The following is a 25,915-nucleotide window of genomic DNA, read 5'->3' as shown; positions in this document are numbered from 1 at the left end:
AGAGCAGGAGATGTCAGAAATTTGGCATTTGACAAGGTACCACATAAAATGTTACTGCACAAGATAAAAGTTCACAGGATTGGGGTAATATATTAGCATGGATTGAGGATTGGCTAACAGAGAACAGAGAGTCGGGATAAATGGTTCATTCTCGGGTTGGCAACCAGTAACTAGTGGGGTGCCGCAGGGATCAGTGCTGGGACCCCAATTATTTGCAATCTATATTAATGACTTGGAAGAAGGGACTAAGTGTGAGGTAGCCAAGTTTGCTGACGATACAAAGATGGAAGGAAAAGCTATGTGTGAGGACACAAAAAATCTGCAAGAGGACATAGACAGGCTAAGGTGAGTGGGCAAAAATTTGGCAGATGAAGTAGAATATTAGAAAGTGTGAGGTCATGCACTTTGGCAGAAAAAAAATCAAAGAGCAAGTTATTATTTAAATGGAGAAAGATTGCAAAGTGCCGCAGTACAGCGGGACCTGGGGGTACTTGTGCATGAAACACAAAAGGATAGTATGCAGGTACAGCAAGTGACCAGGAAGGCCAATGGTATCTTGGCCTTTATTGCAAAGGGGATGGAGTATAAAAGCAGGGAAGTCTTGCTACAGCTATATAAGGTATGGCGAGGCTATACCTGGAATACTGCGTGCAGTTTTGGTTTCCATATTTACGAAAGGATATACTTGCTTTGGGAGCAGTTCAGAAAAGGTTCACAAGGTTGATTCCAGGGATGAGGGGGTTGACTTTTGAGGAAAGGTTGAGCCTCTACTCATTGGAATACAGAAGAATGCGAGGTGATCTTATCGAAACATTTAAGATTATGAGGGGGCTTGACAAGGTGGATGCAGAGAGGATGTTTCCACTGATGGGGAGACTTGAACTAGAGGGCACGATCTTAGAATAAGGGGCTGCCCATTCAAAACAGAGATGAGGAGGAATTTCTTCTCTGAGAGTTGTAAATCTGTGGAATTTGCTGCCTCAGAGAGCTGTGGAAGCTGGGACATTGAATAAATTTAAGACAGAAATAGAGAGTTTCTTAAATGATAAGGGGATAAGGAGTTATGGGGAGCAGGCGGAGAAGTGGAGTTGAGTCCATGATCAGCTCAGCCATGATCCTATTGAAAGGCGGAGCAGGCTCGAGGGGGCATATGGTCTACTCCTGTTCCTATTTCTTATGTTCTTATGCAGCCTCTGCAAGATAGAGGTCTTTTTGCCAAATGACAGTATCTCCCTTGTCAATAGGTTTAATGACGTTCGGGAAGAGATAGATTCGAGTGACTGAGGGCAGTAGAGAAATTGATACAGCCGGTGCTTGGGTGTTGATTTACTGTGCAGTTGGGAAAAGATCGCGGGACTTGGTTTGAGAAAGACCTTGGCCACAGAGTTCTGGTGTTGGCAAATGGAGAATGTTGGAGAAATCAATTCTTGAGCTTGGGAAGGTTTGAAGGAAGGAAGGTTTAACAGGACAGGTAATGACACAGAACCAGGCAGTGTTTTTAACCTGGAAGATGACTCAATGCACAGTGGAAAATTCAGCCCAGCGTCAATGATAACGCGCAGACTGAGCGAGCAGCCAACATGCTTGAGAGTCAGTGCATGTAGGTGCTTCACCCTGGTGTTTATACTCTCTCCAAACCCAAATTTGGATCGTCAGAAGCTATAATGATACTATTGGGTGTTTTTCCGCAGTTCAAGAAGATACAGTACAAACATTTTGTGCATCCTTCCTGCACTGAAATCATCATTCACTGGCTCCCTGCCTTCAGCCCCACCTAATGCCAACATACCATTATTAGTCCAGTAATATAGGGCCCAATTTTGGCCATGACTTGCATCAATTGTTTTGGGAGAAAGTTGTTTTTTTCTGGCACAAGTTAAAAAATGCCATTTCCCCAAAAAAGTTTGCTGCAGAGTAAGTCAGTTAGGTACGATTTTTTTTAGTTCAGTTTTTTTTTCCAAAAGGGGGCGTTCCCAGACACTTACGCCACTTTTGGCCATTTATGCCACTTTGGCCAGCTAAAAGTTACTCCAAATCGACTTTAGTCAGCGTACGTGACCAGCTCTGAAAAACCTTGCGGGCAGTTAAGAATTCGGTGCAGGTTAGTACATTTAAAGCACCAAGACTTACAAAGCACAAAACAAAGGCCAAAAAGTAATAAGCGATCAATCAATAATAAAAAAAAATAGAAGTCTTATCTTTATGCCAGAATTAAGTTTTTTTTTTTAAGTCCTCCCCTCCCCCCCACCCCCAATCAAAACTCTCCTCACTAAACAATGCACAACCATCAATAAATAAAAAAATAAAACTGAAATCCTACCTCGGCCCGGGAAGTCAGCGGGCCGGCCGGCCGGTACGGAAGGCCACTCGGCCAGGGATAGGGTGCGGCGAAGATTGGGGCGTCCATTCGGCCGCAGGGCACGCTGGGAGGGCAGGAGCATGCGCGCAGACCTCACTGCGCATGCTCGCAGCTGCCGGCAATGCTTTCTGCGCTGGCCTGTTGCTCCTCCCCCCACTTCATTATTTACGCCACGCTGGGACACCGGAGACTCGGCAGAGCAGGCAGGATGAGGCCACTTCTTTTTCGGCGCTGTTTCCAGCGTACAAAGTCGGCTCATTAAAGTAAGTGCGCCGAAAAAAGGAGTTGGGGAAAATTGGGTGCATGACCACTACATTACCATATCCAAATACAACATATGTTTACACTACTGAGCCTATTCTGTTTTGATGTAGCTGTCTTCACAGAAACAGGCCATTTGGCTGGTGTTTATGTTCCACACGAACCTCCAACTCTATTTACTTTATCTAACACAATCAAGATATCCTTCATCCACATGTACTTATCGCGCCTCTCTTTAAATGCATCTATGCTATTCGCCTCAACTACTCCATAAAGTAGCGAGTTTAACTTTCTAACCACTCTGAGTGAAGAAGTTTCTCCTGAATTCCTGAATAGTGACGTTACCTGGGGTTACCAGACCACAGGGACCATTCTAAAATCTAGGGAATTCTGGAAGATTAAAACCAATGCATCCACCATCTCTGCAGCCACCTCTTAAAATCCTAGGATGTCGGCCATCAGGTCCAGGGGATTTGACGGCTTTTAGTTCCATTAATAGAGGAAGATTTTGACGAACTTGCAGAATGGGCGCGTAAATGGCAAATGAATTTACATATTGATAAGTGTAAGGTGGTACATTTTGGTAGGAATTCCTTGGAAAATAAGAGTATAAAAATGACAGAGGCGTAAAGAAATCTCGAGATACAGATACACAAAACATTAAAAGCAGCAACACAGGTTAGCAAAGACATATCTCGAATCCCCCAAGGATCTACCCTGGGCTGCCTCCTATTTCTCATCTACATGCTCGCCGACATCATCGGAAAACATCACATCAGGTTCGATGATAGCCAGCTCTACCTCACCACCACCTCTCTCGACCCCTCCACTGTCTCTAAATTGAAACGCTGCTTGTCCAACATCCAGTACTATACGATTAAAAATTTCCTCCAACTAAATATTGGCAAGTCCGAAGCCATTTACGTTACCCCTTGACTGCACTAATCCAGTGCTATCCTGACTGGTCTCCCACCCTCCATAAACTAATGCTAAACTTTGTTGCCTGTATCCTAACTCGCACCAAGTCCCGCTCACCCATCTACATTGGCTTCCGGTCCTGCAATGCCTCAGTTAAAAAATTCTCGTCCTGTGTTCAAATCGCTCCACGGACTCGACCCTCCCTATCCACTCTAGGGACTTGAGCACAACAAACAAATCTAGGCTGACACTCCAGTGCAGTGCTGAGGGAGTGCTGCACTGTCGGAGGTGCCGTCTTTCAGATGAGACGTTAAACCAAGGCCCCATCTGCTCTCTCACGCAAGTGGACGCAAGAGATCCCATGGCACTATTTCGAAGAAGAGCAGGGGAGTTATCCCCGGTGTCCTGCCCAATATTTATCCCTTAATCAACATAATAAAAACAGATTATCTGGCTATCACATTGCTGTTTGCAGCACAAATTGGCTGGTGCTTTTCCCACATTACAACAGTGACTGCACTCCAAAAGTACTTCATTGGCAGTAAATCGCCTTGAGTCACCCTTTGGTCGTAAAAGGCGCTATATAAATCCAAGTCTTTCTTTTTATTTCTATCTTTATAACCTCCTTCAGCCCGAGAACCCTCCAAAATCTCTGCATTCCTCAATTCTAGCCTCCACCATTGCCAGCCATGCCTTCAACTGCCTAGGCCCCAAGCTCGAGAATCCCCTCCCTAAACCTCTTTACATCTTTCCTCTTTTAAGTCACTCCTTAAAACATGCCTCTTTGACCATCATTATCATCATAGGCAGTCCCTTGAAATAGAAGACGTGGACCATATACAGTAGACAACTCAAATTGCTGGAAAAATATCACCAATGATGTCTCCGCAAGATCTTGCAAATCCTCTGGGAAGACAGACGCACCAACGTCAGTGTTCTCGATCAGGCCAACATCGAAGCACTGACCACACTCGACCAGCTCCGTTGGGCGGGCCACATTGTCCGCATGCCCGACACAAGACTCCCAAAGCAAGCGCTTTACTCGGAACTCCTACACGGCAAGCGATCCCCAGGTGGGCCGAGGAAGCAACTTCCACTCTAAAAGTGAGTTCTCAGGTGACTGTACAGTCCAATACGGGAATCACAGTCTCTGTCACAGGTGGGACAGACAGTCGTTGAAGGAAAGGGTGGATGGAGAGTCGCGTTTGCTGCACGCTCCTTCCGCTGCCTGTGCTTCTTTTCTACATGCTCTCGGCAACGAGACTCGAGATGCTCAGCGCCCTCCCGGATGCTCTTCCTCCACTTAGGGCGGTCTTTGGCCAGGGACTCCCAGGTGTCGGTGGGCATGTTGCACTTTATCAAGGAGGCTTTGAGGCTGTCCTTGAAACGTTTCCTCTGCCCACCTGGGAATCGCTTGCCGTGTAGGAGTTCCGAGTAGAGCGCTTGCTTTGGGAGTCGTGTCAGGCATGCGGACGATGTGGCTCGCCCAACGGATCTGGTCGATTGTGGTCAGTGCTTCGATGCTGGCCTGATCGAGAACACTGAAGTTGGTGTGTCCATCCTCCCAGGGGATTTTCAAGCTCTTGCGGAGACATCATTGGCGGTATTTTTCCAGCGATTTGAGGTGTCTACTGTATATGGTCCACATCTCCGAGCCATTCAGGAGGGCAGGTATCACTACAGCCCTGTCGCCCATAAGCTTGGTGCCAGATTTGAGGGCCTGATCTGCCAACACTTTCTTCCTCAGGTGACCAAAGGCTGCACTGGAGGTAGTGTTGAACCTCGTTGTTAATATCTGTCCTTGCTGATAATAGGCTCCTAAGGTATGGAAAGTGATCCATGTTGTCCAAGGCCGCGCCGTGGATCTTGAAGACTGGGGGGCAGTGCTGTGTGGTGGGGTCAGGTTGGTGGAGGACCTTTGTCTTACGGATGTTTAGTGTAAGACCCATGCTTTCGTATGCCTCGGTGAAGATGTTGACGATGGCTTGGAGTTCAGACTCTGAATATGCGCAGACGCAAGCGTCATCCGTCTACTATAGTTCGGTGACAGAGGATGGGACAGTCTTGGATCTAGCCTGGAGGCGACGAAGGTTGAACAGGCTCCCACTGGTTCTATAGTTTAATTCCACTCCAGCGGGGAGCTTGTTGAGTTTAAGTTGGAATATTGCAGCGAGGACGATCGAGAAGAGGGTTGGCGCGATGACGTAGCCCTGCTTGACCCCGGTCTGGGCGTGGATTGGGTCTGTGGTGGATCCATTGGTCAGGATCATGGCTTGCATGTCGTTGTGGAGCAGGCGGAGGATGGCAATAAATTTTGGGGGGGGAGGTAGCCGAAATGGAGGAGGACGCTCCATAGTCCCTCGCGGTTAACAAGGTCAAAGAAGGCCACGCACAAGGTGCTGTTCCCTGCATTTCTCTTGCAGTTGTCGCGCCGTAAAGATCATGTCCGTTGTACCCCGTAGTGGACGGAAACAGACTGACTCTGGGAGGAGCTCCTCAGCCACAGGAAGAAGACGGTTGAGGAGGATTCTCACGATTACTTTCCCAGTGGCCGACAGCAGTTTGTAGTTGCCACAGTCAGACATGTCCTCTTTTTTAAAGATGGTCATGATTAGTGCATCTCTGAGATCTCCCGGCAGATGAGAGAGAGGAGGTCGTGCATTCGTGCCAATTCATGCCTCTTTGACCAAGCTTTTGGTCGCTTGTCCTGCTATCTCCTCATGTGACTGGATGTCAAATTTTGTCTTAAAACGCTCTTGGGACATTTTACTATGTTAAAGGCGCTATGTAGTTCAAGTTGTTGATTTGGTTTCTCGATGTTTTCTATTACATCTTTGAGTAGAGTTTCCAATATCTTCCAAGCACGGACATTAATCTAACTGGTCTACAGTTTCCTGTATTTGTTCTATCTCCTTATTGAGATGAACTTTGGCCAGGAAACCAGGGAGAACTCCCCAGCTGTTCTTCAAATAGTGCCATGGGATCTTTGAAATTCACCCAAGGGGGCAGATCAGACCTTGGTTTAACATCTCATTTGAAAGAAGGCACCTCCAACAACAAAAAAATTAATAAAGGGAAGATAGACTATGAAAATAAACTAGCACGAAATATAAAAACAGATAGCAAGAGTTTCTACAGGTATACAATGGACGAGACCGGGGAATTAGTGATGGGGAACATGGAGATGGCAGAAACTCTGAACAAATATTTTGTATAAGTCTTTACAGTAGAGGACACTAAAAATATCCTAATCGTGGATAGTCAAGGGGCTATAGGGGGGAAGGAACTTAACACAATCACTAAGGAGGTGGTACTCAGTAAGATAATGGAATTAAAGGCAGATAAATCCCCTGGACCTGATGGCTTGCATCCTAGGGTCTTAAGAGAAGTAGTGGCAGGGATCATTGGTTGCAATTTATCAAAATTCCTTGGATTCTGGGGAGGTCCCAGCAGATTGGAAAACTGCAAATATAACACCCCAATTTAAAAAAAGGAGGCAGACAAAAAGGAGGAAACTATAGACCAGTTAGCCTTACCTCTGTGGTTGGGAAAATGTTGGTGTCCATTATTAAAGAAGCAGTAGCAGGGTATTTGGAAAAGGAAAATTCAGTCAGGTAGAGTCAGCATGGATTTATGAAAAGGAAGTCATGTTTCATAAACTTGCTGGAATTCTTTGAGGATGTAACGAACAGGGTGTATAAAGGGGAACCAGTGGATGTGGTGTATTTGGACTTCCAGAAGGCATTTGACAAGGTGCCACATAAAAGGTTACTGCACAAGATAAAAGTTCACAGCGTTGAGGGTAATTTATTAACATGGATAGAGGATTGGCTAACTAACAGAAAGTCGGGATAAATGGTTCATTCTCGGGTTGGCAATCAGTCACTCGTGGGGTGCCGCAGGGATCAGTGCTGGGACCCCAACTATTTACAATCTATATTAACGACTTGGATGAAGGGACCGAGTGCAACGTAGCCACGTTTGCTGATGAATCAAAGATGGGAGGAAAAGCAATGAGAGGAGGACACAAAAAATCTGCAAAAGGACAGAGACATTTCTAGTGAGTGGGCAAAAATTTGGCAGATGGGGTATGATGTTGGAAACTGTGAAGTTATGCACTTTGGCAGAAAAAATTCGAAGAGGAAGTTATTATTTAAATGGAGAAAAATTGCAAAGTGCTGCAGTACAGCAGGACCTGGGGGCCCTGGTGCATGAAACACAAAAGGATAGTATGCAGGTACAGCAAGTGATCAGGAAGACCAATGGAATCTTGGCCTTTATTGCAAAGGGGCTGGAGTATAAAAGCAGGGAAGTCTTGCTACAGTTACACAATTATTGATGAGGCCACACCTGGAATGCTGCATACAGTTTTGGTTTCCATATTTAAGAAACAATATACTTGCTTTGGAGGCAGTTCAGAGAAGCTTCACTCGGTTGATTCCGGAGATGAGGGGGTTTGACTTATGAGGAAAGGTTGAGTATGTTAGGCCTCTACCCATAGGAATTCAGAAGAATGAGAGGTGATCTTACTAAAAGTTTATGCGGGGGCTTGACAAGGTGGATGCAGACAGGATGTTTCCACTGATAAGGGAGACTAGAACTAGGGGGCATAATCTTAGAATAAGGGGCCACCCATTTAAAACTGAGATGAGGAGACATTTCTTCTCTCAGAGGGTTGTAAATCTGTGGAATTTGCTTGGATCATTGAATAAATTTAAGACAGAGATAGACAGTTTCTTAATCGATAAGGGAATAAGGGGTTATGGAGAGCGGGCAGGGAAGTGGACCCGAGTTCATGATTGGATCAGCGATGATCGTATTAAATGGCGGAGCAGGCTCAAGGGGCCGTGTTGCCTACTCCTGCTCCTATTTCTTCTTATTAATAACTTGTGCTCATATAGCAACTTTAACGTAGGAAAACGTCTCAAATGCTTCATAGAAGCGCAATCAGACAAAAGGTTAGTCGGAGATATTGGGAATAGGTTAATAGGAAATTTGAGGAGAATTTTTTTCACCCAGGAGGTGGTGGGTGTCTGGCACTTGCTGCCTGAAAGGGTGGTACAGGCAGAAACCCTCATAGCATTTAAAAAGGACTTGGATGTGCACTTGAAGTGCCGTAACCTACAAGGCTATGGACCAAGGGCTGGAAAGTGGGATTAGGTTGGATAGCTCTATCAGCCGGCACGGACTCGATGGGCCGAATGGCCTCCTTCTGTACTGTAAATTTCTATGATTCGATGAATAGTGACTAAAATCTTGGTCAAAGAGGTAGGTTTTAAGGAGGGTCTTAAAGGAGTAAAAAGAGTTTTCTGGCAAAAGTTAATCTCTCAACCATCAAAACTTTATCTGGTCATTTTCTCATTGGATGAGGGCTTCAGTAGCGGATGAGCTGAGGCAAGGGCGGAGACAGGCATTTCCTACGATACTTCAGTGGCTACACATTAAAAGCGAGGCATTGAGGTTTGGGGAGGAATTTTAGATCTTTGAGCCGAGATGGCTGAAAGTACAGCCACCAATTGTGGGGCGAACGGAGTCAGGGATGCGCAAGAGCCCAGGGATGGATGGACGTAGAGTTCTCATAAGATTGTAGGGCTGGAGGAAGTTATAGAGATCGGGAGGGAGAGGCCATGGAGGGATTCGAACACAAGGATGAGAATGCTAAATGTGAGATAGTGAGGGACTGGCAGCCAATGCAGGTCAGTGAGCACAGGTGTGTGGGTGGACTCGGTTTAAGTCAGGATATGGGCAGTGTATTGGATGAGCTCAGGTTTATGGAGGATGGCAGGCCGGACAGCAGAGCAATGGAATAATCAAGACTGGAGGTAACAAAGGGGTGGATGAGGGTTTCAGCAGCAGATGGACTGAGCCAGAGCAGGAGACAGGCAATATTACAGACGTGGAAGTACGCGGTCTTGGTGATGGAGAGGATATGGGGTCAGAAGCACAGTTCCGGGTCAAATAAGATGTCAAGGTTACGAACAATCTGGTTCAACCCGAGACTGTGCCCAGGGAGGAGGACAGAATCGGTGTTGAGGGATTGGAGTTTGTGGTGGGGACCGATGAGGGATTTGGTCTTCCTGATGAGTAATTGGAGGAAATTTTAGCTCATCCAGGACTGAATGTCGGACAAACAGGCTGACAACACAGAGGCAGTGGAGGGGTGGAGCGAGGAGGTGTAGCGGTAGAGCTGGGCGTTCTTAGCGTACATGTGGAACTCGATGTCATGGCTTCAGGTGGGGCAGTGTGTAGATGAGGAATAGGAGGGGCCCAAGGGGACTCCAGGTGTAACGATGCAGGGGAAAAAAAAAGAGAAGCCATTAAGATGGTGATTCTCTGGCTACAACTGGATTGGCAAGAATGGAACCGGGAGGGCAGTCCCACTCAGCTAGAAAATGGAGGGAGCGCTGGAAGAGAATGGTGTGGCCGACCACATCAAATGCCACAGAGAGGTTGCGAAGAACATGGAGGGACAATGTATCACAAACACAAAGGATGTAATTTGTAACTGTGATTAGGGTAATTTCAGTGCTGGGCAAAGGAGGAATTGAGGAGAGCTCTCGAACAGAAAATGCTGGAGGACATTTGGCCTGCAGTGTGCTTGGAATTGCTAAAGAATGAAATGAATATATCTGTGGGGTGGAGAATTGACAGAACCTTTAGTGCAGAAATTCAAATATGAAGTTTCAGGAAAAGATGGGCATGGATGTGAGGCCACAACACGTTCAAAACCCTGAGCAATGGGAGGTTAGAAATGGGGTGGTGGCTCACAGGGACAGAGCAGTCAAGGCTAGGCTTGTTTGAGGAGGGGGATGATGATGGCAGTTCTGAAAAAAGAGGGTTGCAGTATCTGAGGAGAGGGACCGTTTACAATGTCAACTAGCAAGGGACCAGAAAGGAAAGTTCGGTTGTCAGCAGTTTAGTGGGAATAGGATCGAGAAAGCAGGGGTGTGTCTCGTGGACGAGGTTAGTTCGGAGAGGGCACGAGGGAAGATATGTTAGAAACTACAGAAAAAGCCAGGTTCAGAACTAGAGCGAGGGGGATGTTTGACTTGGTGGGAAAGGGGAGATGTGGCAAATGCAGATGCATGATTGTTTCCACGATTACATGAGCTCCTGGCACTTGTTGTTGGAGATGAGGGTGGAGGCGGCAGCGGAGAGGGGTTTAAGAAGACGGTTCATCATGGAGAAAAGAAGCCGGTGGTTATCATTGCAGTACAGGGTGAGCCTGGAATAGTGAGCTGTTTTGACAGAGGAAAGCAGGGCCAGATAGTGATTGATGTGGTTCATCAGTACTGCACTGAAGTGTCAGGCTACATTACATACGCAAGTCTTGGGGAGTAGGACTTGAACAACTTGCATTTATGTAGCATCTTTAATGTAGTAAAACATCCTAACGCACTTCACAGGAGCGTTATCAAACAAAATTGGACACCGAGCCACCAGGAGATATTAGGACAGGGATGAAAATCAGAGATGTGAAAGAGACCAGAATTGGAGGAGTGCAGACATCTCGGAGGCTTGTAGGGCTGGAGAAAGTTACAGTGACAGGAAAGGACAAGGCCATGATGGGATTTGAACACAAGGATGAGAATTTTGAAATCGAGGCTTTGCTTAACTGGGAGTCAATGTAGGTCAGTGAGCACAGGGCTGATGGGTGAGCGGGACTTGGTTCGAGTTGGGATATGGGCAGCAGAGATTTGGATAAGCTCAAGTTTACATAGAGTGGAATATGGGAGGCTGGCCAGGAGAGCATGGAATAGTCAAGTCTCTAGGAAACAAAGGTTTCAGCAGAAGATGAGTTGAGACAGGGGTGAAATCAGGCGATGTTACGGAGGTGAAATTAGGCGGTCTTAGTGATATAGCGGATGTGGTCGACAGGACGTACCAATGCGCTTTACAGTCAGTGAAATACTTTTTGAAGTGTAATCACTGTCATAATGCAGAAAACACAGCAGCCAATTTGCACACATCAAGCTCCCACAAACAGCAATGTGATAATGGCCAGATAGTCTGTTTTAGTGAGGTTGTTTGAGGGATAAATATTGGCTAGGATAGTGGGGATAATTCCCCTGCTCGTCTTCGAAATAGTATCATGGAATCTTTTACGTCCAATTGAGAAAGCAGACAGGGCCTCGGTTTAACATCTCAGCGCAGCATTCCCTCAGTGTCAGCCCAGATTTTTGTGCTCAAATGTCTGGAATGGGAACTTGAACCCACAACTTTCTGACTCCGAGGCGAGAGTGCTACAAACCAAGTCACGGCTGACACTAGAGGATTATGTCATTATTATTGACACTCGAGGATTATGTCATCATTACAAACAGAACGAGAAACAAACCTGTTCCGGCATTTTAACCATTACTTCTCTGCCGCTACCTTTTTCATTTTGTTTGATTCAATTATCTTGGAAGTGTTCAGTCCTGACAAAGGGTCTGTATCTCAAACAATAACCTGTCTTTTCTCTTTGCAGATGCTGAGGAACCTGCTGTGTATTGTCAGCATTTTGGTTTTAACTTGAGAAGAAAGCAGAGACATACTGTGGGCGACAGATTATGTGGCTCTATTTTGCTGGGCTCAGTGAAAATGCACAAGCCCAGTATCCTCAGAGCAATATATCTCCACAAGTGCTTTCCTGGGAGCAGGTCAACACTAGAACAGGACAACTAATAATATACTCAACTGAAATGAAATGGTACTTTCATTGATTGTTCATGAGACAGACGATGTCCTGCAGGCCACAATGGGACCAGTTGGAAATGCTGCCTCCTGCCATGCAGCACAAGAGCCGGCTTCAGAGTCAGTGACTGGGGCTGGCGGGGATTTCAAACCACCAACAGGCATTTCCTTACCTCTTTGCCAGTGGCATCCTCACTGACTTCCAGCAGCGAGTACAGGTCTAACTGCAGGATTTCTTTAGCTGCCATCTTCTCGCACACCGATTAGGGGTAACAGAGCCGCGACTACCAGATTATAGCTCCGTCCTTTCACCCTGACTGCAGAGCTCAACTCGGGCCTCCACATTCGCACTCGGCCTCTCAACCCGACCCCGCAAACACGCATGCGCAGCGGGCCGCGCGGGATCCTGGGATTATAGTTCCTGGGTGCCCCGTCCACCCGCTCACTCTGCTGCACCTCACTCCGGAAAAGACTACAACTCCCGGCGAGCATCAAGGCAGTCGCGGCGAGTGCTGGGATTGTAGTCCGGCGGCCGTCGAGCTCCTGCAAGTGGTCGCGATGCGTGCTGGGATTTGTAGTCCTCGCGGCTCCATCTCTCAAGGCCACGCGCGCCTGCTGCGTGATGAAAAGACAACATCTACCGGCGTGCATGGGGGGGGGAAGGAAAATAGGTGTGTTTCCGGTCGGTAGCCCTGGCGATGAAGAGTGACGGTCGAGTTCGCTGATCCGTGTAAACTGAGGACATTTAATGTGGATGGAATGTGACCCAAAGTAGTTGGGTTACTCGAGTTATATTTGGTTGTTGCATTATTTTGTATTTTGGGAATGGTACAGCAACGCTGACTGAAGATGGCTGGAAGATGCTTCGGCTGCGCGTCCAAGTTCACTCTGCTGAGGAAAGAGGCAAGTTTATGTTTCCCCAACAGGCAGTAAAATCCCAGGCCCCTTCTGTTTGTGTAAAGCTTTACTATAAGATCTCAATGTCAGAGTCACCAGTAATTTCGACCATCTCCCCAAGGGGAGATTCAACCCTGTACAAAACATTTATGAAATCATTGCATTTCTGCTAGTTAACAAATAGTATTAGTTTTCTAGTTATTGGAATTATAAGGACATAAACTTGGTGAAAAGGCATTTGGCAATCACAACATGAATCACATGTATTAATACAAAAGCAATAAGGGAATTAAGGTTTTTTTTTAACCAGTAAGGGAATTAAGGGTTATGGGGAGCGGGCGGGCGGGTAAGTGGAGTTGAATCCACGGCCAGATCAGCCATGATCTTGTTGCATGGCGGAGCAGGCTCGAGGGGCTAGATGGTCTACTCCTGTTCCTAATTCTTATGTTCTTATAAAATACTACGGATGCAGGAATCTGAAATAAAAACAGAAAATGCTGGAAATCTCATCTGTGAAGAGAAACAGTTAACAGTCTGACAAAGGTTCACAGACCTGAAATGTTAACTCTATTTTTCTCCACAGATGCTGCCTACTGAGATTTCCAGCATTTTCTGTTCACATGTATTTATATCGTGTATTGATTAAAAAAAATACGCTGCAGTGCTTTATAGAGGGGAGAGTATAGGAGAGCTGCTCTTGGTTGAAAAGATTGGTTTTGAAAAGTTTTTTTTTAAAGGGGGAATAGGTTGGAGGTCTGGGAGCCTAAGATGCTGAAGGCTCTGCCATGGGGCTAAGGCAGGAGAGAATGCAAAAAAGGCCCGACTTGGAGATCAGGAGGATATGAGACAGGATCTAAGACTAGAGAAGATTCTTTGAGGAAATGGATTCAAAGCTGAGGTTCTGCACATATTACCTATGTCTTCAGTGCACATCATAAAAACTTTTGTGAAAAAATTTAGTGTCCCCCCCAAATCCTTTCTGTGGAAAAATGGTCCAATGATTTTAAGTAAAGTAGACTAGGCCCATTCCACTGTTCTGGTTTTGAAGCAGTCAGAGAATACTGACCTGGACCAAGAGTCGGTGGGAAGGGGAATTGCTCCTATACAGTAGATGGTGAAGACAGGTACTAAATCTGGAAGGCACCAGATTTATCCACCATAACTGTAGCTATCAGCTTTCTTGTCCTGGGGACACTTACTCAACTAGGCTGCTAACTGTATCTCTATTTACAGCCCACAACACATTTGCCTGCCACATCATTATATGATGGGAAACTATAGAAATTATTCTTCTACAGGCTAACTTATGACCTGACAGGCCTTTAATCTCATTAAAAGAGTGAATCCTCTCACTCTTCTCTGATCAACTAGTACAGATGTGGTCTTGTAGATTTGTTTTGAAGTTAACAGTTCCCCACAATTAGACACTTGCTTCAGGAACAAATTGGAACTATAAAACTCAAACTAATAGCTAAACCATCTGGTTTTTCATTAATTAGACAAGGTAATATTTATGTTATATTGAATATACAGCAACGAAACAGGCCTTTCGGTCCAATAAGTCCAGGTTGGAGTTTATGCTGTACCCAAATCTTCTCCCATTCTTCCTCATCTAACTATATCTGCATAACCCGCTCTTCCCTTCTCCCTCATATACTTATCTAGCTTTCCTTTAAATGCCTTAAATCTATATTATTTGCTGCAACTACCGTCTGTGCTACTGAGTTCCACATTCTCACCACTCTCTGGGTAAAGAAGTTTCTTCTGAATTCCTTATTTGATTTCTTGGTGACTATCTTGTATTGATGTCCTCCAGTATATTGATGGCCTCTAGTTTCACTCTTCCCACATGTGTGTGTATATATACACAAAACATTTTTTCCTGAGAAGCGAATATCACTTTGTCACTGCACTGATTCCTGATGGCATCTAGCTATGATAAAGATATCACACTTCTGCTGTACCCCAGGGAAGATGGGAGAATTGATAAGCTGGCGAGTAGCTATATTGTCTCACACACACTCAGTCAGGATGTTCCCAAGTCCTCTGTATGTTTGTCAGAATTATTAACCCCAAAAAGGGTAATTAAACTGCTGGTGATGCAAGGATCAGCTTCAATTCAAAAGTTCAGTGGTTTACAAGTTATTTTAATTTAGAATTTAATGGCCTCTATCTTCGGCAAGCCTGTATATAATACAATGCAATATTTACCAGTTATTAAAATTTCACTTACTTGCATTCTAGCTTTCTCCTCCTGACGGTCGCGACTTCTTTGCTGTGACTTGGTTTTATGGGAGCTTCTGCCCAAGCGACCATTGTTTGTGTCAGACTGGGTGCTGGCTATTTGGTTGTCGAGCTCATTACATCCAAGCGTGATCCTGTGCTCCCCCAATACCCACACGACAGGAGGGGAGACCAACTGCTTGTTCAAAGAGCTGAGTCTTAAAGAAGTGGAGAGGTTTAAGGAGGGAATTCCAGAGCTTGGCCTTAGACAGCTGAAGCCATAGCCATTGATGATGGGATTTTGCCCAGCTGAGATCAATTCAGCACAAAGTGGAACTGTGACTTTTGCCTCAAAGCAATCGAAGAAGAAGCCTCTCCAATTTGTTCGTTCCCAGAACCTCAGAACTGTGGAACTCCTTAACTACCTCAGTTTTTCCATTTTCAAACAATCTCAAGGGTTTTATATCCCATGCCTGGCATCGCCTAACCACTGATTTTCCAAATCTGTTGTGTCCTGCTCATATCTGTTATGCACCATGGAACTCTTCTTCATCTTGATTTTTCAGTGGGAAAAATCTGTTGGGTGTGAGTTGAGTCCAGTGAAAACCCCTGTTATTTTGTTGTGGATTAATTGATATGTTCATCTAACTTTTTTTAAATTTTGGCAGCTTGGGTGCAAGAACTGCGGCCATGCGTATTGTTCATCTTGTCTCAGTTACAACACCTTGGTCCCTCGCTGTGGAAATATGCAGCAAAAAGTCTGCAGACAGTGCCATGGAACCCTCACAAGGTATTAGAGCGTTAATTAGCATCACGCGCATGTACTAACATTAATCACGCATACCCATGACAACATGAAAGCAGCACAGAAAGTTAGTGAACTGATCTCTCGTTTATGGTGTCACGGAGCAGAACTTCATGATGTCCCATCGGAGGGGAGGGACATGACAAAAGACAACTGCAAAATAAATGTCAATGTATCACTGCTGCACTTGGGAACCTGTGACAATCAATTCACTTCCTGCTTAATAGCGCGTTTATTTTAAGAACTTAAGAACATAAGAAATAGGAGCAGGAGTAGGCCACCTGGCCCCTCGAGACTGCTCCGCCATTTAATAAGATCATTGCTGATCTGATCATGGACTTGGCTCCACTTCCCTGCCCGCTTCCCATAACCCTTTATTCCCTTATCAAAAATCTGTCTATCTCTGCCTAAAATATATTCAATGACCCAGCCTCCATAGCTCTCTGGGGCAGAGACCTTCCTGAGAAGAAAAAATTCCTCCTCATCTCAGTTTTAAATGGATGGCTCCTTATTCTGAGACTATGTCCCTTAGTTTTAGTTTCCCCTATGAGTGGAAATATCCTCTGCATCCACCTTGTTGAGGCCCCTCATTATCTTGTATGTTTCAGTAAGATCACCTCTCATTCTTCTGAATTCCAATGAGTATAGGCTCGACGTATCTTCATAAGTCAACCCTCTCATCTCCGGAATCAACCTAGTGAACCTTTTCTGAACAGCTTCCAATGCAAGTATATCCTTCCTTAAATACAGAAACCAAAACTGTATGCAGTACTCTAGGTGTGGCCTCACCAACGCCCTGTACAGTTGTAGCTGGACTTCTCTGCTTTTATACTCTCTCTAACTTGCAATAAAGGCCAACATTCCAATTGCCTTCCTGATTACTTGCTGTACTTGCATACTAACTTTTTGTTTTTCATGCACAAGGACCCCCAGGTCCCTCTGTACTTCAGCACTTGCAATTTTTCTCCATTTAAATTATAATTTGCTTTTGTATTTTTTCTGCCAAAGTGGATAACCTCACATTTTCCCACATTATACTCCATCTGCCAAATTTTTGCCCACTCACATAGCCTGTCTATATCCCTTTGCAGATTTTTTGTGTCCTCCTCTCAAGTTACATTCCCACCCATCTTTGTATCATCAGCAAACTTGGCTACATTACAGTCGGTCCCTTCATCCAAGTCATTTAATATAGATTATAAATAGTTGAGGGCGCAGCACCGATCCCTGCGGCACCCCACTAGTTACTGTTTGCCAATGGAAAATGACCCATTTATCATGACTCTCTGTTTTCTGTTAGTTAGCCAATCCTCTTTCCATGCTAATATATTACCCCCAACACTGTGAACGTTTATCTTGTGCAGTAACCTTTTACGTTGCATCTTATCGAATGCCTTCTCGAAATCCAAATATACCACATCCACTGATGCCCCCTTATCCACCCTGCTCATTACATCCTGAAAGAATTCCAGCAAATTTGTGAAATATGATTTTCCTTTAATAAAACCATGCTGAATCTGCTTGATTGAATTATGCTTTTCCAAATGTCCCGCTACTGCTTCCTTAATAATGGATTCTAGCATTTTCCCAACGACAGATGTTAGGCTAACTGATATATAGTTTCCTGCTTTTTGTCTGCCTCCTTTTTTAAATAGGGGCGTTACATTTGCGGTTTTCCAATCCACTGGGACCATCCCAGAATCCAAGGAATTTTGGTAGATTACAACCAATGCATCCACAATCTCTGCAGCCACTTTTCTTACTCTAGGATGTAAGCCATCAGGTCCAGGGGACTTGTCCGCCTTTCGTCCCATTATTTTACCGAGTACTACTTCAGTAGTGAGAGTGATTGTATTAAGTTCCTCCATCCCTAATGTCTTCTACCATGAAGACCAGGACAAAATATTTGTTCAATGTCTCGGCCATTTCCCTGTTCTCCATTATTAATTCCCCAGTCCCAACCTCTACGAGACCAACATTTACTTTAGCCATTCTTTTCCTTTTTATAACCCTGTAGAAACTCTTACTATCTGTTTTTATATTTCGTGCTAGTTTACTTTCAAAATCTATCTTCCCTCTCTTTGGGCTCAATTTTCCCCAAGCCCGTTTTCTGGCGTATTGCCAGAGTTCCGCCAGGTTTTCTAGGCCAGAAATGTGGCGTAAATATTTTTCCAAAGTTTCCCCGATCTATAAATCGAATTTGGAGCTGCGCAGCGTGTCCAGTCACCTCGGGGATGGAGCCTGCTGTCTACGCCAAAAAATGAAGCTGTACCTTCTGCGCATGCGCGGAAAAGAAAGGTTACATTTTTGACGTTGTTTCAATGGACGCGCATGTACAGTACAGCTCAGATTTGGCAATCGGCCATTTTTAAAGAGCAAGTTGTGTGTGTGCGAGGAATGCTGTGTGAGAGCATTGATATATTTTGCATTAAAACTGAATCGTGTTCCATTAACAAAGCACAACATTACAGAAGTGAACACTCCCTCCCCCTCCACTCCCCTGGCACCAAGTCTTCTGATCGTCTGTGTCTCTCTCCTCTCTTTCTCCTCCTTCCCCCCCCCCCCCCCCCCCCACCCCAGCGCTGATTGCCTTGCCATTCCCAGTCCAGCCCCGAGTGTCTTGCCGGTTCTGGTTCTCGCCCCGAGTGCTTTGCCATTCCCGGTCCCCCCCCCCCCCCCCCCCCAGCCCTGAGTGTCTTGCCGATCCTGGTTCCCCCCCCACCCCCCCTTAGCCCCGAATGCCTTGCCGGTCCCGGTTCTCCCCCCCCCCCCCCCCAGCCTCGAGTGCCTTGCCAGTCCCGGTCCCCCCAGCCCCGAGTGCCTTGCTGGTCCTGGTCCCCCCAGCTCCAAGTGCCTCGCCAGTCCCGATTTACCGCCCCCCGCCCCCAGCCCCGAGGCCAAAAAAAGGAGCCTGCTCCAAAAAAACGGTGCACATCACTGAGGAAAATGAGCCCAATATAATTTTTTTCGTCATTCTTTGCTGGCTTTTAAAAGTTTCCCAATCCTCTGGCCTCCCACTAGTCTTGGCCACATTGTCAATCCTTGTTTTCAATTTGATACCATCCCTTATTTCCTTAGTTAGCCACGGATGGTTATCCCTTCTCTTACAATCTTTCCTTCTCATTGGAAGTTATGAAATATCTCCTTAAATGTCTGCCACTGCTCATCAACGATCCCACACTTGAATCTATTTACCCAGTCCACTTTAGCCAACTCTGTCTTCATACCTTTTGTAGTCTCCTTTTATTTAAGCTTAGGGCACTGGTTTGAGATCCAACTTTCTCGCCCTCCAACTGAACTTGAAATTCAACCATCTTATGGTCACTCATTCCTAGAGGATCCTTTACTACGAGATAATTTATTAATCCTGTCTCATTACACAGTACCAGATCTAAGATAGTCTGCTCCCTGGTTGGTTCCGCAACGTACTGTTCAAGGAAACTATCCCGAATACACTCTGTGAACTCTTCCTCAAAGCTAACCTGGCCAATTTGCTTTGTCCAATCAATATGAAGGTTAAAATCACCCATGATTATTGCCGTTCCTTTTTTACAAGCCTCCATTATTTCTTGATTTATACTCCGTCCAACAGTGTAGCTAATGTTATGGGGCCTATAGACTACACCCACCAGTGACTTTTTCCCCTTATTATTCCTTATCTCCACCCAAACTGATTCAACATCTTGATCTTCTGAGCCAATATCGTTTCTCACTAACTCACTGATCTCATCCTTTATTAACAATGCTACCCCACCTCCTTTTACAAAGCTTCTTCCAATGCCATCAGATGCAACCACATAAGATTAAGTGAACCAATTCGAGTGCTGTCACATAGCACAGATCTCTTGGCAAGGGGTTTCCCCAGATGCCTTTGACTGCTTGTGTGCTGGGGAACGGTAAAGGTAAACTGCTGCTGCTGGTAGCACACGCATAGGGTTCGGCCACAGATGGGCTGATCTCTCAGCCTTTTTTAATAGGATTCTGCTGATCTTATCTCAGCCCATCTGTACGGACCTTCCCATAACACTGGGGGAGGGCATGGTTACATTGTCAAAGTCTAGTGTGACTTTGCGCTATCTGTGCTTGTGTATAATTTGCATGTAAATTTTCTATATTTGTCTTGTTTGTGCTTTGGACAGCTTGCATAATTATCCATGTATGCTGAATCTGTCCCACAGAATAACTGGGATTTCCTGAGGTTGTGAAAGGCACTTTAGAAATGCAAGTCTTTCTATCCTTTTTTAATAGTATTCTACTGATAGCCGATCAGCCTGGCAGGTCTCCGGTCACTGGGTTTACAGAATGAATGCACAATAATCTGGGAAAAAATGAACAGCCACTTGGACAAGCATGGACTAATAAAGGAGAGCTAGCACAGATTTGTGAAGGGGAAATCGTGTTTGACTTGATTGAGTTTTTTGACAGAAAGGCTGGTTGAAGGCGGTGCAGTTGATGTTGTGTATATGGACTTGAAAAAGGCATTTGATAAAGTATCACATAATAGGCTGGTTAGCAAAATTGAAGCCCATGAGATAAAAGGGGCAGTGGCAGCCTGGATACAAAATTGGCTAAGGGATAGAAAACGGATAAGTGTGGTGAATGGCTGTTTTTCAGATTGGAGGGATGTATCCAGTGGGCTTCCCCAAGGTTTAGTATGAGAACCACTGCTGTTTTTGATCTGAGTGACGGCTGCCAGTGAACCGGAAGTTGCGCAGAAGTGTTTTGCGCATAAATTTGTGGCAGTTATGGTCACATTGCATAAATCTATGGAGCTCTGTGTTGGTTTAATAATATAGAACAGTGCGGGTTGGTTTAAGTATTAATTTATGATATTTTCACGGGGGGGGGTTGCGGAGATTTATTTGTTCGGAGTGCAAGCTCTGTGTGAAGGGAAAGGAGAAGAAAATTAATAAAAATTGATGTTTACTGTGTTTTGCTGCCGTAGCTTTTCTTTTCCTGATGGGGCTCTGTTCAGCAGTCGCGATCTCTCCCTCTCTCCCTCTCCCTCTCTCCCTCTCCCTCTCTCTCTCTCAATCCACCCACTCCCCTCTTTCTCTCTCTCTCTCCACCCACTCCCCTCTTTCTCTCTCTCTCTCCACCCACTCCCCTCTTTTTCTCTCTCTCTCTCTCCACCCACTCCCCTCTTTCTCTCTTTCTCTCCACCCACACCCCTCTTTCTCTCTCTCTCCACCCACTCCCCTCTTTTTCTCTCTCTCTCTCTCTCTCCACCCACTCCCCTCTTTCTCTCTCTCTCCACCCACTCCCCTCTTTTTCTCTCTCTCTCTCTCTCTCCCTCACCGCCCACTCTCTTTCTCTCTCTGCACCCACTCCCCTCTTTCTCTCTCTCTCTCTCTCTCTCTCTCCACCCACTCCCCTCTTTCTCTCTCTCTCTCTCTCTCTCTCTCTCTCTCTCCACCCACTCCCCTCTTTTTTTTCTCTCTCTCTCTCTCTCCACCCACTCCCCTCTTTCTCTCTCTCTCTCCACCCACTCCCCTCTTTCTCTCTCTCTCCACCCACTCCCCTCTTTCTCTCTCTCCACCCACTCCCCTCTTTCTCTTTCTCTCTCTCCACCCATTCCCCTCTTTCTCTCTCTCCACCCGCTCCCCTCTTTCTCTCTCTCCACCCGCTCCCCTCTTTCTCTCTCTCCACCCGCTCCCCTCTTTCTCTCTCTCTCCACCCGCTCCCCTCTTACTCTCTCTCTCTCTCCACCCGCTCCCCTCTTTCTCTCTCTCTCCACCCGCTCCCCTCTTTCTCTCTCTCTCCACCCGCTCCCCTCTTTCTCTCTCTCTCCACCCGCTCCCCTCTTTCTCTCTCTCTCCACCCGCTCCCCTCTTTCTCTCTCTCTCCACCCGCTCCCCTCTTTCTCTCTCTCTCCACCCGCTCCCCTCTTTCTCTCTCTCTCCACCCACTCCCCTCTTTCTCTCTCTCTCCACCCGCTCCCCTCTTTCTCTCTCTCTCCACCCGCTCCCCTCTTTCTCTCTCTCTCCACCTGCTCCCCTCTTTCTCTCTCTCTCCACCCGCTCCCCTCTTTCTCTCTCTCTCCACCCGCTCCCCTCTTTCTCTCTCTCTCCACCCGCTCCCCTCTTTCTCTCTCTCTCCACCCGCTCCCCTCTTTCTCTCTCTCTCCACCCGCTCCCCTCTTTCTCTCTCTCTCCACCCGCTCCCCTCTTTCTCTCTCTCTCCACCCGCTCCCCTCTTTCTCTCTCTCTCCACCCGCTCCCCTCTTTCTCTCTCTCTCCACCCGCTCCCCTCTTTCTCTCTCTCTCCACCCGCTCCCCTCTTTCTCTCTCTCTCCACCCGCTCCCCTCTTTCTCTCTCTCTCCACCCGCTCCCCTCTTTCTCTCTCTCTCCACCCGCTCCCCTCTTTCTCTCTCTCTCCACCCGCTCCCCTCTTTCTCTCTCTCTCCACCCGCTCCCCTCTTTCTCTCTCTCTCCACCCGCTCCCCTCTTTCTCTCTCTCTCCACCCGCTCCCCTCTTTCTCTCTCTCTCCACCCGCTCCCCTCTTTCTCTCTCTCTCCACCCGCTCCCCTCTTTCTCTCTCTCTCCACCCGCTCCCCTCTTTCTCTCTCTCTCCACCCGCTCCCCTCTTTCTCTCTCTCTCCACCCGCTCCCCTCTTTCTCTCTCTCTCCACCCGCTCCCCTCTTTCTCTCTCTCTCCACCCGCTCCCCTCTTTCTCTCTCTCTCCACCCGCTCCCCTCTTTCTCTCTCTCCACCCGCTCCCCTCTTTCTCTCTCTCTCCACCCGCTCCCCTCTTTCTCTCTCTCTCCACCCGCTCCCCTCTTTCTCTCTCTCTCCACCCGCTCCCCTCTTTCTCTCTCTCTCCACCCGCTCCCCTCTTTCTCTCTCTCTCCACCCGCTCCCCTCTTTCTCTCTCTCTCCACCCGCTCCCCTCTTTCTCTCTCTCTCCACCCGCTCCCCTCTTTCTCTCTCTCTCCACCCGCTCCCCTCTTTCTCTCTCTCTCCACCCGCTCCCCTCTTTCTCTCTCTCTCCACCCGCTCCCCTCTTTCTCTCTCTCTCCACCCGCTCCCCTCTTTCTCTCTCTCTCCACCCGCTCCCCTCTTTCTCTCTCTCTCCACCCGCTCCCCTCTTTCTCTCTCTCTCCACCCGCTCCCCTCTTTCTCTCTCTCTCCACCCGCTCCCCTCTTTCTCTCTCTCTCCACCCGCTCCCCTCTTTCTCTCTCTCTCTCTCCACCCGCTCCCCTCTTTCTCTCTCTCTCTCTCTCTCCACCCGCTCCCCTCTTTCTCTCTCTCTCTCTCCACCCGCTCCCCTCTTTCTCTCTCTCTCTCTCCACCCGCTCCCCTCTTTCTCTCTCTCTCTCTCCACCCGCTCCCCTCTTTCTCTCTCTCTCCACCCGCTCCCCTCTTTCTCTCTCTCTCTCTCTCCACCCGCTCCCCTCTTTCTCTCTCTCTCTCTCTCCACCCGCTTCTCTCTCTCTCTCTCTCTCTCCACCCGCTCCCCTCTTTCTCTCTCTCTCTCTCTCTCTCTCTCTCTCCACCCGCTCCCCTCTTTCTCTCTCTCTCTCTCTCTCTCTCTCTCCACCCGCTCCCCTCTTTCTCTCTCTCTCTCTCTCTCTCTCTCCACCCGCTCCCCTCTTTCTCTCTCTCTCTCTCTCTCTCTCTCTCCACCCGCTCCCCTCTTTCTCTCTCTCTCTCTCTCTCTCTCTCCACCCGCTCCCTCTTTCTCTCTCTCTCTCTCTCTCTCTCTCCACCCGCTCCCCTCTTTCTCTCTCTCTCTCTCCACCCGCTCCCTTCTCTCTCTCTCTCTCTCTCCACCCGCTCCCTTCTCTCTCTCTCTCTCCACCCGCTCCCCTTCTTTCTCTCTCTCTCTCTCTCTCTCTCTCTCTCTCTCTCTCTCTCTCTCTCTCTCTCCACCCACTCCCTTCTCTCTCTCTCCACCCACTCCCTTTCTCTCTCTCTCTCTCTCTCTCTCTCTCTCTCCACCCACTCCCTTCTTTCACTCTCTCCACCCGCTCCCCTCTTTCTCTCTCTCCACCCGCTCCCCTCTTTCTCTCTCTCCCTCCACCCGCTCCCCTCTTTCTCTCTCTCCCTCCACCCGCTCCCCTCTTTCTCTCTCTCCCTCCACCCGCTCCCCTCTTTCTCTCTCTCCCTCCACCCGCTCCCCTCTTTCTCTCTCTCTCCACCCGCTCCCCTCTTTCTCTCTCTCTCTCCACCCGCTCCCCTCTTTCTCTCTCTCTCTCCACCCGCTCCCCTCTTCTCTCTCTCTCTCCACCCGCTCCCCTCTTTCTCTCTCTCTCTCCACCCGCTCCCCTCTTTCTCTCTCTCTCTCCACCCGCTCCCCTCTTTCTCTCTCTCTCTCCACCCGCTCCCCTCTTTCTCTCTCTCTCTCTCCCTCTCTCCACCCGCTCCCCTCTTTCTCTCTCTCTCTCTCTCCACCCGCTCCCCTCTTTCTCTCTCTCTCTCCACCCGCTCCCCTCTTTCTCTCTCTCCTCTCTCCACCCGCTCCCCTCTTTCTCTCTCTCTCCACCCGCTCCCCTCTTTCTCTCTCTCTCCACCCGCTCCCCTCTTTCTCTCTCTCTCCACCCGCTCCCCCTCTTTCTCTCTCTCTCTCACCCCTCCCCTCTTCTCTCTCTCCCTCCACCCGCTCCCCTCTTTCTCTCTCTCTCTCCACCCGCTCCCCTCTTTCTCTCTCTGCTCTCTCCCACCCGCTCCCCTCTTCTCTCTCTCTCTCTCCACCCGCTCCCCTCTTTCTCTCTCTCTCCACCCGCTCCCCTCTTTCTCTCTCTCTCCACCCGCTCCCCTCTTTCTCTCTCTCTCCCACCCGCTCCCCTCTTTCTCTCTCTCTCTCCACCCGCTCCCCTCTTTCTCTCTCTCTCCACCCGCTCCCCTCTTTCTCTCTCTCTCCACCCGCTCCCCTCTTTCTCTCTCTCTCCACCCGCTCCCCTCTTTCTCTCTCTCTCTCCACCCGCTCCCCTCTTTCTCTCTCTCTCTCACCCGCTCCCCTCTTTCTCTCTCTCTCTCCACCCGCTCCCCTCTTTCTCTCTCTCTCTCCACCCGCTCCCCTCTTTCTCTCTCTCTCTCCACCCGCTCCCCTCTTTCTCTCTCTCTCCACCCGCTCCCCTCTTTCTCTCTCTCTCTCCACCCGCTCCCCTCTTTCTCTCTCTCTCTCCACCCGCTCCCCTCTTTCTCTCTCTCTCTCCACCCGCTCCCCTCTTTCTCTCTCTCTCTCCACCCGCTCCCCTCTTTCTCTCTCTCTCTCCACCCGCTCCCCTCTTTCTCTCTCTCTCTCCACCCGCTCCCCTCTTTCTCTCTCTCTCTCCACCCGCTCCCCTCTTTCTCTCTCTCTCTCACCCGCTCCCCTCTTTCTCTCTCTCTCTCCACCCGCTCCCCTCTTTCTCTCTCTCTCTCCACCCGCTCCCCTCTTTCTCTCTCTCTCTCCACCCGCTCCCCTCTTTCTCTCTCTCTCTCCACCCGCTCCCCTCTTTCTCTCTCTCTCTCCACCCGCTCCCCTCTTTCTCTCTCTCTCTCCACCCGCTCCCCTCTTTCTCTCTCTCTCTCCACCCGCTCCCCTCTTTCTCTCTCTCTCCACCCGCTCCCCTCTTTCTCTCTCTCTCCACCCGCTCCCCTCTTTCTCTCTCTCTCCACCCGCTCCCCTCTTTCTCTCTCTCTCCACCCGCTCCCCTCTTTCTCTCTCTCTCCACCCGCTCCCCTCTTTCTCTCTCTCTCCACCCGCTCCCTCTTTCTCTCTCTCTCCACCCGCTCCCCTCTTTCTCTCTCGCGCCACCCGCTCCCCTCTTTCTCTCTCTCTCACCTCC

The 25,915-nt window shown here is 47.9% G+C and overlaps 2 protein-coding genes across 6 annotated transcripts in view; one reads left to right on the top strand and one right to left on the bottom strand.

Annotated features, from left to right (window-relative positions):
- Positions 1–12,586, bottom strand: part of dnajc17 (DnaJ (Hsp40) homolog, subfamily C, member 17) — a 188,757-nt gene extending 176,171 nt beyond the window's left edge. For all 4 annotated transcript variants that reach the window (XM_070878781.1, XM_070878782.1, XM_070878785.1 and 1 more), the window contains exon 1: positions 12,388–12,586. In XM_070878781.1, coding sequence (XP_070734882.1) covers positions 12,388–12,462 — 75 coding nt within the window. In that variant the 5' untranslated portion in view covers positions 12,463–12,586. The remainder of the gene's footprint in view (positions 1–12,387) is intronic.
- Positions 12,587–12,874: 288 nt separating this feature from the next.
- Positions 12,875–25,915, top strand: part of zfyve19 (zinc finger, FYVE domain containing 19) — an 89,769-nt gene continuing 76,728 nt past the window's right edge. Inside the window, exons 1-2 of one of the 2 annotated variants that reach the window (XM_070878780.1) lie at positions 12,875–13,117; positions 16,003–16,124. In XM_070878780.1, the coding sequence (XP_070734881.1) occupies positions 13,064–13,117; positions 16,003–16,124 (176 nt within the window). In that variant the 5' untranslated portion in view covers positions 12,875–13,063. The remainder of the gene's footprint in view (positions 13,118–16,002; positions 16,125–25,915) is intronic. The other variant, XM_070878779.1, reaches the window with a different exon arrangement.

This window comes from Pristiophorus japonicus, chromosome 4 (assembly GCF_044704955.1).
Source record: "Pristiophorus japonicus isolate sPriJap1 chromosome 4, sPriJap1.hap1, whole genome shotgun sequence".
Classification (NCBI taxonomy): domain Eukaryota; kingdom Metazoa; phylum Chordata; class Chondrichthyes; family Pristiophoridae; genus Pristiophorus; species Pristiophorus japonicus.
This window is presented reverse-complemented; position numbering and strand designations above follow the sequence as displayed.